Here is a 17631-nt window from a genome sequence, read left to right as displayed (position 1 = left end):
TTGGGCTTCATTATACAGAACTGCAGGCTCTATAGCAGTGTTAAGGTGACAGAGGAAAATGTTTAGTTATTCTAATACACAAAACATCTTGTTTTGTTAAACAAATGTGTTTTATTGCATAATCACATGTATTATATTGTTGGGTGTGTTCATCACTTTAATGTTGTAGCTAGTTAAGGAGCTAATTTAAATTTACTTAGATTTCATTATATTTATATAAATAACTTTTATTTATTACATACTGCTAGGTAGCTTGTAAATTTCCCTCTGGAGATCAATAAAACTTTATTGATATAATAACATAATTTATTGATTGTTTATATTTTGTGTTATTAATCAGAATCTGTACAGTGACTAAAGCTCTCAGATAAATGTAGTGAAGTAAAAAGTACAATATTTGCCTCTAATGAAGTTTTGGAATAGAAGTATAAAATAGCAGAAAATAGAACTACTATAGTAAATTGCAAGTAACTAATGCTATAGTAGCTAACATTACATATCAGGATGGTGGCTTTAAACAGTCTGCAATGTTATTTACACTGCATTGTTCTGTAAAGCAGAGGATATTGCCATTACAGGTGATGGCACTTTATTTGCTCAGGCTGCAGGTAATCAAACTAAACTCACACGTGCCATGGACAATCGTTGCAATCATTCTCACGAATTCACTTTAGCCTGAGCAAACAAAGATCTGAATTGTAGCCTGCAAACATGCGCAGAGTAACAATGCACGTCAATGTTCTTTACAAAGAAAAAAGCCTGCGTGACGTTTTAACAGACGCATTCATCAAGGAATCCCTCTCGCCTCACTCACTCAGCACACACCCTGGATACTTGAACAAAACAAGTATCAAATATGGATACAAGTACAAGTATCATTTGAGAAAAAATTGTCAATATCTTTACTCGCGAAGAGGGAAAATCCTCATACAGGTAGCTGTGTTCAATCTCTTACTCTTGTGATCAAAAATGATCTAAAGCTAAATTCTGAGATTATTTTGGAAATAGTTACCTAATAAATGACAAAAATAGAGCAACTTCTGACAGACGCATGTCATCTTAAGGCTTAAAGTAAAAACTTCTGGTTCGACCCCACCCACAAAGGTTTAAAATTTGCCCATGCTCTGAGGCATTCATATCGTACAAAAAAAATGAGCTCATTTTTATTTTCCACCCTATTCCTGGATAAACAACTCTGGTTCATAGTGCAGAGAAAAACATTCTTCTTCTTCACCAGTGCATTTACTGAATGCATTAGCTGTTTAATTTGATCTAATCAAAGTCATCCTATAGCAACCTTATCACTAATGATGACTGGCTTTTTAATCTCCTTCACACTGCCTCTGTTGTGAGAGCCAATTTTATCTTAAACTTTGTATTGATGCATTCCTTTAATAGCCATTACACCCACCAGCCTTTTGTTTTCCAAAAGACAGATTAAAGACGAGATCAATGGAAGCGAAACTACACTGCATCTTGTCTGGTAACAATGCAGCAGAAATGGACCACCTTATAATTAGACCGTGCAGTGAACGCCACATGCTTTTAAAGCTTAGAACAGCACGGCAGTAAGTGACCTATGTGTAATACATGCCAAAACAATATTGTTGAGGAAAAAGATCTGCATGGCACTCTGAAGCAGCTTTGATGTAATACTTACTGTGTAATCCCGCACACTAAGCGGATGTAAACACTTAGGGAGCCTCTGAATTAGTACCTCTGTATTCAATTACTCCCCTGGTGGAGATGGCGTGTGTATCTTACATATAAACAGCACCTCTGTGCCAGTGGGAGGTCATTTGTGTGGGATTTGTAAATAACATGATAGCAAAGTTAAATTCCACACTGGAGAGACTGAGTAGAAATAAAGAAAACGAAATGACAGCATTTCATCGATATTATACTTCACGTCACACACTGAGCGCCCCGCCCAACATGTCTGCATGGACTCACTTTTCTGTTGACTTATGTAACAAATGGCCCACATTGGCTCTAAAATAGTTTTGGAAGAGAAAATTAAAGAGTGCTGCAGAATAGGAAAAGGAGAAAGAGTGAAGCTCTTTGCACTGCTCCAAAAATAGCGTTGTTAGGCGCTGGGTGCGCTTGTCTCCATGGTGATGGAGAGCGCAGTCCTCTGGTGCTACTGGTGTCTTGTGATGGTGGGAGAGGACCTACTCAAATGTGCACACACACACATACTCACACAAAACAAGGATTTGATCTTTGCTACTGCAGCTGACTGAGGAGACAGACTGTGGTAATAAAGAAGTTTGATATTTTCTGTGACATTTTCATAGGGGAGGCAAACAATGTCAGAAGTAACAAATCCAACTCTCATAAATCCCAGTGATTTCTCTCCCATTTTATACAGTATCAACCATTTTCTTATTTGTAAAATAACTGAGCAAATCCACGAGGTATCCAGAGAAAAAAAAGACAGAACTGTAAAGCAACTCAAGATCCTTTTCTTTGAAAGAAGAAGGGCGCTGTTTCACAATATGCAGCTTTCTTTGTACAATACAGTGTGGACAAAAAAGATTGTTAAAATGTCCACTTTTATAATTTATTGTCTGCATGACTTGAGACACTGTGTATCCCAATATTAGGCTAAGAAATTGGCAAGTCTTCTGATGTGTAATTCACATCAAATGAGTCCCATTTTAATTGCCACCAACTGTTTAACAATTTTTTTGTTCAACTTAACAAAGTTTACTCCTTCTGTCATTAAACTGTCCTAAGTCCTGTGACTTATCCCTCCAATAATACGTATTGCGGTGTCTTTCAGCTCAGCTGCTTGTTCCACCAGTAGAGAACAGAGACTGAGCTCTGTTGGTGCTTGCTGTGCACTACATACAATGAGTTTATATACAATGACAGTACTGAAAAACATACTTCTAAATACAATGGTATACCATTATACCACAATACCGCCCAGGCCTTGTGGATAATTGATCTATCGATCTAATCAGAGCTGATCAGATCAATGGATGAGAGGAGCAGCTGCTGCAGGTGAATGCAAACTTTTAGACCCAGCAGAATGAATGGTTAAGGTTGATGCTCTGGTGCTCCACCTGTGCACAGAGTACACTCTTCACTTTGAGTGTTGAATGCATAACCAAATGGTATATATATTTCAACAGTGCTCCTAATGATCAGTCCAGCTCCAAAAATAGAAAATTAATCTGTGGCGGCAGATGCTTTAATCGTGGCCAGCCACAAAAATAAAAGAAAGTATGGCAAACCCTGCCAGCTAAAGAGCAATTGAACAAGAAATGCAGTGTAATCTTGTCACAACAGCTAACTCTTTAGCTGTCGTGCTGTCATATTTAGGCTGTAGTAATTGCAGACATGCTACTCCCAGAATGGGTAACAGATAGGAAAAAAGTTTAAATGCGATTAGTGATTGCTGGGAGCCTTTAGGTTTATTGTCAAGCTAATTGGTCATGACTCTTAGGCTGTCAGTGGGTGAAACTTCAACACGGAGACAGCCTGCAAGCAATCGTGAAAACTGTCCCTCAGGCCTCCTCACCCTTCTAATTCCATGTGTCTGCACTGGGAAGGTCTGTGAGTGGGTGGTGGCCCTGTCATCCTCTTCAGTGTGCTCAGGTGTTTCTAGGAGCCAGGAAGTAATTGAGTTTCCCCTCTTGAAAATCTCCATCAGTACTCTGGCTGGTAATCCTTCTGAAATGAAGGGGACTGCAGATGTGCGTCGTGGTGGGAGGACAAAGGCAGAAAACTCAGGGAGCGCCACGGAGTGAGAACTTTGCAATTATAAAGATAAGAACTGCTCAGGTAGCAAGATGTTTCAGAAGAGGAAAAAATGAAATCATTAGATCTTAAACGATCAAGACGAACAGGCACAAAATGTATTCACACAAATCCAAATATGTTGAAAAAGTTTACAAATCTCATTGTTTGGATAGTAGTGAAGAGAGATTTCTTATGAAAACACATCCCCTCTGTATACAGCCAAGCCAAGATGGATCAATGTGAACAGTGGGTGCGGAGAGAGTTTGCTTATATTTGTCAACTCTAACCATGAATTTTAGGAGAGACATGGTGGACCCTTCGCACTGCAGTATTGAAAATTGCTCCAAAAAGCAGAAAAAATTAAGAAGTATTGCATGCTCTTTTGCCGGTTTCCAAATATTCGTTTAGAAAATGTTGGAAGTGTGATTCATTGTGAACCAGTTAAGTAATTATGTACACACACACTAATTATAGTTTATGTTAAGATGCTGATCTTAGTGCATCTCAGGTTGGACCCATAATAGCAGCATTTATACTGTCATAGTTCCTCTGTTTTTGGTTGACAGAGTCAGCAAATGGAATTTGGCAAACACATCAATCACTGGTTTGTCATCTTAATAACTGCACAAGATTACTGTGCAATGTGCATAAAGTACTGCAGATATTGAAGTTGTGATAGTAGGCCTTATCTGTTTAAGGTTTACATTTTACTGGCAGTATCTGCTGTGCATAGCTGCCAAAGCAGGCATCAACCCGAAAAAAAAAAACAAACATAGATACACCAATCTGTCATAGAGAGTGGTGCGTCTTTCCCTTGGGAGCCTTCTTCTGATTGCTGTACCATTAGAGGACTGTCACTAATTTCTGTGTGTATGTGCAATTTAAATGTGAGTTGATGTTAGTTAACAACGTAACTCGGACATACTGTCCGTGAGAATATAACTGAGGATTTAAAGTGAAAGGAGCACCCTCCACCATGTAGCAAACAGCAACATGAGTAAGGAGAAACAGATTGGTTGTATATTAAATATATGAAAACAAAAAAACAACATCTAGACAACTCTTGCTACTAGGGCTGCAAGATACGCAAAAAAAAGTCACATTGCATTTATTTTAATGGATACTGAGATTGCCTTTTGCATCACAATAGGAATGTTTTTTTACATTTCATTTTCACAGAAAAAAATTAACTAAAATGATAATGATGTCATTTTTGCTTGGGTCTCTGCAAACATGTTCCCTTTACATCCTGAATATGTTTAACAGGCCGAGGCGTCAATGTAGCACCACATTTCCTCATTTTATAATGGTATGTTATGACATGTTTAACTTTTATCAAAAAAATTGCAGCTTCTGTGTTTTGGATTTAACACATAGCCATATTGCAATTTTGATAATATTTTGATTAATTGTGCAGCCCTACTTGCTATCGGGTATTACACTACAAACTAGAGTAAAGCATGATATGTCTGTGGTATCTGTTTTGGAAATATTGCTTCTGATCAGCCAAGTAACCCTCCAATGTATCCCTCATTCTTAAAGTGCCGGCAAATATTCTTGTGGGATCTTCATCTTTCCAAAAGCCTGACATTCTTTTGTTGCTATTGTTGATATTCTCTGCCCGGTAAGCCATTTCAAATATGTCACTGGGGACACGACAACAGACAAGAGCATATGTTCAGAACGTGGCATTTGAAGAAACAAAATGATGATGATGGAGACACAGAAAGATCGAGAGGCAGAAGCAGAGAGAAAGGGAAGACAGAGAACCACAAAGCAAGTGGATCTGGGACTCGCGCCTTTCCACTGAACCAGGACTATGCTGGCAATGCCTGTTTACTCTACCAAGTAAATACATTATGCATTTCTGTGGCTGTTGTTTACAATGAAAGCCCAGAGAGAAGTAGGTCTGCAGTGTTAAAGCGATAAGGGCAGATGAAATAGCCCATCAAAAAGCCCCTATAGTGCACTTCGCTCAAAGCAGTCTGCAGATAGGGATCTACTAAGTGGTTGACAAGAGGACCTATAGTAAGGGCACACACCGCTGACTCACTGCTTAACTGATGTGAGAATGAAGTTTAATTTCCCCTCTCGCATTTGTCGGAAGTCCATAATGTGACAATGTCAGATTTAACAATCAAAAAGCAGACTGCAGATAGATGTTTTGATTCTTCTGTGGACATTTTTTACTGTAGTATTATCAAAAGGGCAAAACAAAAATCAACAGCAGTGGCAATGGCATCACTGCTTGGCAGTATGTCCTGCAATATTCAGAACAAAAGGCGAGAAGTTCCATTTTTTTGGAATAGAAGCACGACTCCAGACAGGTGGATGTACATGTGCTTTCCTCTCCTCAGCCTTATGAAACAAACACAGACACACTTGTATACAGTGCAGGCGGACATTAATTAGATAGAGGAGCACCTCATTGACCAGCTGTGCTGCTGCTGGCTCTCGCAGCCTCACGACTGGCTGGTTACAGACAGGTTTATATGTGTTTGTGTTTCAGTATGAAGCCTATACAGAGGTGTGCAAGTGTTTCCTCTCTCTCTATTCACACTCATAATGCTGCATCGCAACTGTCCCACAGGGACCGCTAATAAATGGCATGAAGGAGAGAGCAGCATTGTTTCTCAAAGAATTTTGTACATCGTGTTTGCAATACATCGGTTTGACTTTCAGCAGCCTACGATTTCAATTAATGTGTGAGAACTTACAGCACTGTGAGCTGCTTTGTCATTTCAACATTCTCTGTTTCTGTCTCTTGTTTCTAATTTTGTTCATTTGCTTTTTGAAACACCCTTGGGAGAGAGTGGCTGAGTCCCTGAGCTTATGTTGTACCTCTATTTGTGGTTTGGTTTTGACAACTCACTCTTCCATCCAGACAGAGACAGTGAACACCAATAGAAATCTTTTTAACCCCTTAATGTGAATGCTACCAGGCAGGGCTCACTGTGCTCTGGGATTGCTTTTGGATTTAATCTACTAACATGTGTCCACTTTTTGCAGTGTTGTCAAGATACTGGAATTTTTAACTTTGATACGATACACACCAACTGGACAAAAAGTGCAATTTTTCACATGTGCAATTATCTCCATGTACAATTAGTGTACATGTTTATTACATTTTTTTTCTAGACCGTTTTTGTTGGCATGTTGTATTTTTATTTTATTCATGCTACTGTTTTTGCACCTTGTTTTTCTTTAATCATACTTGGCACCTTATTTTTTATTATCTAACATTTTAATATCTTAATATTTTCATATTTGCAATTTTTTTTTTACTGTTGTATTGTTCCTTTGCTGCTTATACTTCTTTGTCCCTCATCGCTGCTGTAATATTGTGAATTTCCCCACTGTGGGACTAATAAAGGATTATCTTATCTTATAGCTGATATACATGAAAATTCAATACATTTTTTGAAGCTAAAGGAAAAAAATTATATTGAGTGCATACAAGTTACATTTGTTATTAAAAGAAAGACATAACGACATCACATGACAACTTTTCTTTTCTTGGTTAGCAGCAGAGAACAGCAGAATGACTGTAGAAAACATTAACAATAAGAAAGTGTAGCTGTGGAAAACAAGTACTGAAGCCACTTCAGATATTCAGGATTGTATCGATAAATCAATATCAATCAATATGTTTTGTGTGCTATATATACTATCAAATACATCATGAGGATTTATGGTATAGGTATAGGTATATTTCTTTATTTATTGTCCTATTTTCTTTGAAAAAAATAATTATTTTAGTGACAAAATTGAAAGTGCACACTTTGTTTATGCTTTGTTTCTTTTGTCTATCTCTTTTCAGCCATGTTCAACCTTATTCCAGTGGGGCTACGAGTGGTGGCCATCCAGGGGGTGCAGACCAAACTCTATCTGGCTATGAACAGTGAGGGCTACCTGTACACATCAGTAAGTGTTTTAATGTGTTTGTGTTTGTGTTTGTGTGTGCGTGTGCATGTTCGTGTGCGTGTGAGTTCAGGATGGGTCCTGGCTTATGTCCCAGTGGCTGACCTTCGAGTCCAGCTGTATGCAGACAGATCGCTAGGTCTCTGGCAGACATCTGAGTTACTATGGTGACATAGGGACAAAAACATCTGAGAGAAAAGATATTTTAGTGATATTGCTTAATACATTTATATTTTATCTGATTTTTCTTTCATGTGTATTATTTGTGGAGACTCGCTCTCACTGTGCCTACTCAAAGAAAACATTATCCTAACTGATGAAAAAGCAGCGTCATTTTCTGATATAATTCAGTGTCAATAAAAAGTTCAAGGATAGTGTAAGCAGGCGGAGCAGTGACATATCCGATCGTGGCAGCTGCCTCTTCATCTTTGATTAAATGTGCAAGGTTATGAATAATTCAGTCGCAAGCAGAACAATGTTCCTGTTCGTCTTCCTCCCAAATGCCACCATCGCATTGTGTGGCAGGCGTCACAAAGAAGACTGACAGGCGGGTGGGATGTGCACCCAGAGGGCGTGCAGACACACATTCACGGTTAACAGACAATCCTCATAGTCAAATTAGTAAAGATTGTTCTCTATGGTAAAGGTCTCAGTCGGCAAGCACAATAGTGATTGATGGAAACAAGCTCTGAAACAGCAAAGAAAACCTAATGATCTTGTAGCTTTTTATTCTGCAGCTGCTGCTGACAAATTATCTATTAAATAGTTAGACAGTAATGTAATGAAGGAAGAAGGAAAAACAGGCCTTCTGGCTCCTCTCTTCCCCAATTTCACTCTCTTAAACACACAAACACAAATGCATTAATAAACAGGGCTAATGTGATAGCTCTCACCAAGCATTAGTTCAGTCAGAGACACTTACGTCAAGGAACCGCAGATGGTTATTCAGTTAGATTCCTTGAGAGCTTCCTCAAAAAGCAGAGCCTCGTTCACCAAATCCAAGAAGTAACAAGAATACTGCTAAAAGGACTAACACCCAAAATAACAAACCTTTACAATGACAACGATACCAAAAAACGTTTAACACACGCTAAATAGGAAATTGAGATAATGAGGACAGCAGCAAGTAGCATTATAAAGATATGAGTAGAATAATAGTGAGAACTGTCATGGAAGCAGAGGGCTGGTAGGTAATTATGCACCACTGATAATGACACATAACATCTGAAAGCTGGTCATGTCAACTTCAGTGCTTTGCATGAAGTAACACCATGAAATTTAATTGCAATTTAAACAACATAAATACTTAGATCCCATAAGTAAAAGAATGCAATAAGCCAGTGTGACGCCCACAATCGCTGGTTTTATTTGGCAGTTTGACCACAGATACACAACTTGAAGAGAGTGTAGAACTGTATTGTTTGACCTTAGAGGGGTATTGTTCTCATCAAATCTATTTAATATTTTCATTAGCTGAAAATATCTCATTTCTAGTTATGATTAGAAAAAAGATCCTGTTCAGTGTCCCATTTGTAAGACCAAAAGAACATAATCACTGTAGCCTTCTGCAATGTGGCACGGTCTGCCTATAATTACATTTTAATGAGCGCTAGCAATTGTTTGACAACATATCCATGGGGGTTGTTGCCCCAGCTAAGCATGCCTGAGGGGAATATACAGCAATGATTGAAACAAAACATAGTTCTCCAACCCCTTCCCACACATGCATGTGCTGTATTTAACATGGCTCCCCAGCAATCCACAGCTCTCGGTAAGTGATTTTAATGATATGAGCTTGGCTGTCAGTAATTTAGCATATGCAGCAAGCTGTAGGATTAATTTAATAAAGATGGATCATGCTGGTAAAGGCTCTACCAATGGAGAGAAGCAGCAGTAGAATTATTGGCCTGTTTCTGAACTGTCCAATACTCCACCAAGGCAGTTTTATGTTCAGTTTGTTTGTTGGTATGTTGCGTGTTTGTCAGCAGAATTACGGAAAAAAGTACTGGCCTGATTTTCATGAAACTTTGTGGTGTAACATGGGCAAAGGAAAAAAAAAATTTAAATTCTAGAGCAGATGTGAATCATATGCATGACTTTTTTTTAACTTTTGTAGACATGACAAGATAAGGCATTTGGCCCTGGCGTTAAAATGCCATATATCTTAAAATCCAGTAGCTGGTAACAAAACAATTTTAGAAATACAATGGTTCCATATTATATTCCACATTTACAGGTGCCAATAATACTCTGGGGTAGTAAACACATGTAGCTGCTCAAAATTTAATGTTGTTATGGAGTATTCATCTGACGTAATCATAATAGTTTTGGAAATAAATTCAGACAGTGGTTGCACTTGCAGATTTGCATATCATGGAGGAGTAGACCGTGGGCTTGGCTGAGGTTTGAGCTGTCCGAGTCTTCTAGTTGCTAATATTTTAGGTAAAAAGGCAATGAAGTGGCTTACAGCTACCTTTGTTTAGAGTAATATCCTTGATAAGTTTCAGTTTTGCTACCTTCTATGGTGTGCCCCAAGGCTCTGCCCTGGATCCCATTTCATTTGTATTTTATATGCTTTCCCTTTAATAGATTAGTAGTTTAAAGGCTGATCTTATCACTTCACTGCAGATTATATCCATTTATATACTGCATATCTCTTTTGACTTCAGAATAGGCCTGTTTCATCTTGAAATGAGATCGACAATATTCACACATTAGAGTGAGAGCACCACTACCCTACCCTATCACGTTAAAAATGCCCAATCTCACACATATATTCTTTTCTTTAAACTGTGCCCTAATCAAATTCAGACTCCAATTCAAGGTCCACGTGATCACTGCTAGAGTTTTCTATTGGTCAAACACCTATCTACGTTAGTTGGCCATTACGGCACTATATCCCTCGATGGTCTCCGAGGTTCTGATTGGAGTTTGTTTTACCTTGCTATAAGTGTAAAACAAAAAGGAGTCTATGCATTCAAGGTTGTGGCTCTAGACTTTAAAACTCACTACTGCTGCTTTAGTTTGCCTTTGTTTGTTTTTTTCATATTTATATTGTGTCTCTTATTTTATGTATTTATGTGTTAAATTTTTATTCTGAAGCACTGTAAAGAGATGCTTTATATAGTACGGTGTAGATAAACTTAATTGCTACCTACTCATTTAAGATGAATGAAGTATATCTGTTAAAAATAAAGGTTAATTTTACATTTATGATTTATTTTGGTGGACCCAAAATTGAAATCAGGATTCAAAAATAACTAGAATGAGTAGGAAGAACAGTTTGAACCACAATATGTAAAATCTAAACAGTACTTAACTCTTCTTGCAAGAACAGAATTTTTATTTCATTCAATTTTGTGGTTTTTTTTATGTATAAATATGTTAAACCTTAGTTAAATTGTAAAGAGCATAAAAGCTACAGTCTAAAATGAATGCTGCTGCTGCATACAGTATACCATCTAGGCTGTTCTAAATACAAACCCTCATTTGAAATACAGTACATCTTGTAGGTGTGTTAAATTGAAAGAAAGCAGTTGGGGGATGGGTTGTAGAGCTTTCTGTTTCAGCTAAATTAGAGGGGGAATTGAATTGAATGTGTAGCTGGCTGCCTAATAGTGCCTGTCTTGCTGGGATTGCTGCTATGGTAAAGTGCTGCCTTGAAGCCACACATTAAACCAGCCAATAGCAGGTCAGCATCAGAGGGAGATTCCCAATCAACTGTGGAGAGACAACAGATGACGTATTCTGGGTGGGGGGGTGGGGGTTAAGTGTTGCTGCTAAGCTCTGGATGTCTCCCATTATTCTACATGTGTGCATAAAGGCATGCATGAATGGAAATGTGACTGAATGGTGAGTGAATGGAGAGTGAATGTTTGCAATACAATGAATAGAATTTATATGATTTACATATAGTGTATAGCCAATTTACAATTTTGACACATTCTAATGCATGCTAAATTAAAAATGTATATGGCTGTTTAGGTTTAACCGGATGTTATGCATTATCTTTGATAGCTGATTAATTTGAGTGGCTTTTGGAGCATAGACTGAGTTGCCTCACATGCATCTGGTCTATGTGCATCTGTTTGTGCAAAACTGTGTGTTCTGTACGTATAAGAGCATACACCAAGAAAAAGAGGTAGAGAGTGAGAGAAACGAGGAGTGAGAAAAAGAGTGCACATGTGTGGGTGAAGCAGAATGCAGTGCACCAGTGAAAATATATTCATCCATCAGCGTCTATGTGTGGGAGAGGAAGAACCAATTAATATGTATTTTACTTTACTATCCTCTCTTTTCTTGTTGCCCCTTTTACCTTTGCGAAAGTAGCGGAGCAAGTTTTGCATCAGACCTGCAGAAGTGTCCGGTTTTACACGAGGAAAAAGAGTTCATCTAAATAATCTGCAAAAACATACAGTTACCAACCCAATATCCTCGCATATCTGCAGCAATGCACTGGATGCTCTACAGAATCTGGAAAAAAAAGCCTTTGAGCTCTCTTGATATGGTATTAGATATGTGGTTATATTTTTAGATATGTGTTGTCCACATATCTCAGGAGGTCGCTTTGAAGTGGTGTTATTAATTTCCTGGTGGGTCATATCTGAATTAGTGTGAGTCACAGAGGCTCCAGTTGAGTCTCGTCTAGACTGCGCTGTGCGAGAGTGTGTAAAATGGAGAGTTCAGGGCTCTCTGGGTGGACATATTTATCAAGTTAGAGTTCTGGCATAACACATTAAACCAATCCAGCCCGGTCACTAAAAGACAATGTTGGAATTGTATGTTTCTGCAAACCATGGATGCATGACATTTGTACATTTCACACAGAGCATATTAACGTTTGTAAAGTGATGCAGCAGCTGATTTTGTCATCAGATGGTGGATGGTTCGACACCTAGGAGAAACGGCTGCCAAGTTCCTGCAGACCGCTGTTTGAGATCAACAACACTGGTTGTTTTTTGGCATTCCCCAAAAAAAGTGTCACTGACTCACCGCATTATTTCCCAGGAGCATTTGAGCCTCCTAATCTAGGTGTTTTTTACCGACTAATCCCTGCTTTGCCCTTGGCTTTTGTGCCACAAAACATGGGTGCTTTAAGAAAAAACATGTCCCTTTCCTAACCATAACCAATTAGTTTTTGTGCCTAAACCTTAGCACACCTTCACCACAGCTTTGCTGAGAAATGCAAGGTTTCAACGTCTGCTAAGAGTGAAGTAGTAAGACAGTAGTAAGACATAAATATGACATATCAGTAGTTTGCAGAAACGTACAATGCAAAGATTTTTTTCTGGTGATTGGGTTGAACCACTTATGTTCTCACTCATTTAAGAACTTGGATGCATCCTTGGCCAGCTAGCGTTATTCTGAAAAAAGTGCGATAAAACAAAAGGATGATAATGATGATTAGGAGGCAGTAAAAAGAAAAAAGCAGCAGCTAGATATTTGTGACACCAGCATTACATTTACACTTTCACTCAAGCCACTTTAAGTGTTTTCTACAATTTTTAGTCAAGATTTGGGTATAAAAAAGGCTAATGCCTCAGGAGAGACAGGGAAACCTTAAATAAGAGAGAGGTTGTGTGACAGCATATTTCATTCGTCAGAGTATAACAATTAAATTACATTTAAATGCATGTAGGACGAAAATAAATAAAAATAGCACAGAGGTCTGTATAGTGTGTGCTTGTACAGTATGTATTTGTATTTTAGTACACCCTTGTTAGATGTGGAGTTGGCTCACACCCATGCCTTTTATCCATTTAGCGAGCACAATGCCTTTGGTAAATAACCACTGCTGTAAGGTTTCACTCCATTGAGCTGTGTCATTAACTAGTTTGTGTTGTGTGTGTGTATGCGTGTGTGCTACTGGTCTGAATGTGTACCCTGTGTGGGTGTGTCTATTTGTATTTGGTATTTGCAAGGGTCTTTTCCACTAGCTTAAAGCTCTCCAATTTAGTCCCAAACAAATGAACACTATGAGTGTACTTTATCTTTCGCTAAAGAAAAAGGTGCTTTTTAATCCACTTCCACTCCACTGAAAAGACTGGGGCATTGAAAAGCGGGATTTAGGAAGATTTGTCTTCACTGCCCAGCCATAGCATCAGCTTTTGTGAGCCTTACGAGCATTGATGTGTCTGCAAAGAAACTAGAACAGTACTCAGTCCTGATTCCATTGGCATAATTGGTGTCATCTTAGTTTCAATATGGCAGCTGAATACACATGGGGCAGCACGCAGCATTGATTTGGCTTCTCTGGTGAAAAATCCGGCCAATATCTTTACAGAGGAGATCAGATCCATTATGCTAGTATTTCTCCTCCTGCTGATTGGATCAGGAAAACACTATGGGGGTGTAATTACTCTCTTAAAGCCAACTGAATGCTGTTTGAGAGTGCATCATAATTGATCGTGTTTTCTTGACATGACTGCCTTGCTAATGCAATATTCATTTCACAGTTACTCTTACCACTGCTGAATTGTGTAACTGTATGATAGAGTACGAGAGGTTTTCTAAATGGGCAATAACTGCCTGTGAGTGTTTGTTCATGTTTTTTTTTTTTTTTGCATCCTTCATATTAAAAGTGGGGCAGAAAACATCCTTTAGTATATTTCACTCAACGCTCGCATCAGCCTTTAAATGTCTCCTTCCTGTATGCAGTTATTGGATCATAAAGAGCTCGGGCAACACTGCCATAACTTAAGCTGAGATTCTCGTTCACTGTAAAACACAAGACCATTCCTCCATCTGCCCTTTGCCCCTGACTTAAAATTCACTTCATTTAGAAAGACCAGTGTAAATTAATTTATGTACACAAAATGTCTGCATGTTTACACGTGCAGCTGTAAATTAACGGGATTTGCATGCCGGATATCACAGACACTCAAAAAAAGAGGAGAGGGATGGTGGAGCAGAAAGGATGGAAAGATCTCTTAGGCAAATCTTTCGAGGTTAAATTAAATGTGACAGGTACATTATGCAGGAGTTTTCAGTTACTGTTAGAAAACAGAAAAATATGAGTAAAAGCCAAAATCAGATTCACTCTCCTCCAATACATATGGGGGGGTCAGTGCTGTGTCTGCGATTTTTGTAGCATCGTCTCATTTAACCTGTATTTACCCAGGTAAGTCCTGTTGAGATCAACTGTCTCTTTTTCAAGAGAGACCTGGCTTAGACAACAACTTAAGAAAAGTTACAGACAACAACCACAATAAAAATCATAAAAGACGAACAGTAAACGTGGAAACATTAAACTACCTATGCACAATTACAAGTACCAACTGATTGAGTCACCCTTTTACTTTAAAATCACGCAGAGAGACCAGTTCTCTTGATTTCAAATCCTTTGATTTCTTTTTATAAATTCCCAACCTCAGCTGCTGCTGTGCTCAGGGAAATCTAAAACGGAGCAAAATAAGAAGAACAAACAGAAAAAGGGCAGGGTCTCTGCTAGGGATTTACAGTTTTGGTTTTATTTTGCTCTTGAGTAGCCCAACACTCATTAGCTAAATAACCGGATAGATTTTTAGAAAATACCAGGATGATGTGAAATACAAAAGGCCGTTCCTTTGGGTCTGGTGCTTTATTTACTCACTGAGCTTAAGCGCTGCATTTCAAAGTGCCATCCATTTGGAGGTAGTGACATTTTAATGTTCTGTGTTGTAAATGTCTCGCCTTTCGCTTTATTTCCCGTTGGCTTTGCTGACAGACAGCTGGCAAGCCGTGTTAACGTGACAAAATATTGTGCCCACTGCTCACCCTCCGGACTACACTGGTAAGCCAACATTAACCGGTAGAGACGACACATGGGGGGAATTAAAAGGGATGGACTCTTTTTCTGTTCCAGTCCTATAAAATGTGGAGAAATGTATCACAGAGCACACATTTCTCAGAAACAGGCTAAAGGGTAAGGAACAGCTGACAGAGTTACATAACAGGAGTGAGCAGCTAATCTAAATCTTTATAGTATCAAACACATCGCAGCCTTTCATCTTATTTTCCTTCAGCCCAAAAGGGGCGCAGCTCCTAACAGCATTACGTACACTTAGACAATGTCGTAATCATTTTTCGCAAAAATGCTTGCCTGGACATTGTGTAAGTGAGGTTGCCAGCTGTGCTTCATTTGGACAAGGACTTGTCATAGTTGCATATTTCAAGGAAAAGCCCATGTAGTGTAATGGGATCATTAAAAGTCCATTTAGCCAAACCACCATAGAGACGTGGGGGGAGGGAGATGACACGCCTGATATTATTTCTATGCAGATAGTGTCCTGCTTTTTATTTCTAAAGTGATTTCCCCTCGCTCCATCTGGCACTGGAGTCATGATTAAAGTGATGTGAGATTTTTTCACCGGGAGATTGGTTTCAGTGAACAATAGATATGCTATTGACTGAAGGAGAGGCTACTGGAGCTCATTCAAAAGAATCTGAATGTTTCTGTCTATCACAGTCCTGTTAGAATAGAAATGGGGATCCCCTGCCATTTTGGCCCCTCCTTGTGTCAGTCTGAGTGAGCCTGTTGTCCATAGACCCACTCCAACACAGCAGTACCGGCCAGCAGCCTCTCCTCCATCTTGGCTCTAAATGTGCCTGTATCTTTATGCGTCTGTTTATCAATAGACTCTTATTCTTCTCCAGGGCGACTGTAACTTGCCAAATCCACATAAGCTCATTATTAGAGGTAGAACAGAACTCCTGGCTCGAGAGCCGAGCAGCCCGTTGTTTGGCTTTCACTTGCTGCCCGTGCATAACTGAGATGGATGCTGCCAAGCCTCTCTAAGACTGCTGCTGCTAATCAGAGTCAGACGGCAAGAGAGAAAGAAGACATTGAGGTATCGAAGGGGGAGAACAGACAAGAAATGATCACTGTGCAAGAAGGATTAAGAAGCAACGGAGGACAAATGAAATAATCAAGTAGAGATGATAGGAAGGAAAAAAACTACAGTACATTTAAAGGTAGAGTGAGTAGGATATAGGAGGATCTATCGGCAGAAACTGAATATTATATTCATTATCATTATTATTCATATCATTAGTGTAAAATTACCTGAAACTATGAATTATTGTGTTTTCGTTAGCTTAGAATGAGCCCTTCATATCTACAAAGGGAGCGAGTCCCCTTCCACAGAGCAATGTTGCATGGCCATGTTTCTACTGGTAAATATTCCTTGGACAAAAACATAATATTTGCAAATATTACAAAGTCTGCCATGATGCGATATCGATTCGATATAATTCAAGGGTCTGTGATTGATATGAAGCGATATCAAATGCCCATTTAACGCAATCTGTCACAGAAAAAGCTTCCACTCCTTTCCTTTTTGATTTTGGCCATGAAAGATAAAACCGCACACGGATAATGTAAATGATTGTAATTGCTTAAGTGCGGCAGAGTTAACTTTGAAATGACTCCACTAACACACGGCAAGCAGCACACGGGATAAGTCAGCCTTACGCACTTTGACATTGCATAAATTAGCCTAGCAGCTAGCAGAGTCTTCCTCTACTCATAGCTGAACAAATTTCATGTATTATTTATAAAGGTACTTTTTCTCACTCATTGTCGGTTTATGTCACTGGATCTCCCTCAAGAACAACACGGCTGAATTTCAGCCTGGATGCATGTTTTTCCAGCCTAACACTGTTGAAACAGAGACGCTAATGTTGCTGCAAGAAGTTAGCGGAATGAGATCCCATCCAGGCATGTAAGTTCATCTATAACGGCATTGTTTACACCGTAGCTTCTCTACACACGTGAAATCTGCAAATGAATCGCTCGATGACACTGATTCGTACATTCTGCTCCTTTACCAAACAGAAACCTCAACCTAATACTAATTTTCATATGTGGCCAAAGAAGTAAAGCACAGCGCACTAGCAACATTTGTGTTCATTATGTTTGCCAAACAAATGGAGTTTCCGCTTAAATTAGCACTTGAAGACTACTGCTATACAGCGTCTTAG

The 17631-nt window shown here is 38.9% G+C and overlaps 1 protein-coding gene across 5 annotated transcripts in view; it reads left to right on the top strand.

The window, feature by feature from the left end:
• fgf13a (fibroblast growth factor 13a) overlaps positions 1-17631 on the top strand; it is a 129173-nt gene that overhangs the window by 97657 nt on the left and 13885 nt on the right. For all 5 annotated transcript variants that reach the window (XM_088080947.1, XM_088080948.1, XM_042493865.2 and 2 more), the window contains one exon: positions 7571-7674. In XM_088080947.1, coding sequence (XP_087937073.1) covers positions 7571-7674 — 104 coding nt within the window. The remainder of the gene's footprint in view (positions 1-7570; positions 7675-17631) is intronic.

Source organism: Plectropomus leopardus, chromosome 8, assembly GCF_026936395.1.
Source record: "Plectropomus leopardus strain MGB_pleo_1.0 chromosome 8, ASM2693639v1, whole genome shotgun sequence".
Classification (NCBI taxonomy): domain Eukaryota; kingdom Metazoa; phylum Chordata; class Actinopteri; order Perciformes; family Serranidae; genus Plectropomus; species Plectropomus leopardus.
The sequence above is the reverse complement of the archived record's forward strand: the minus strand, read 5'-3'. Positions and strand labels throughout refer to the sequence as shown.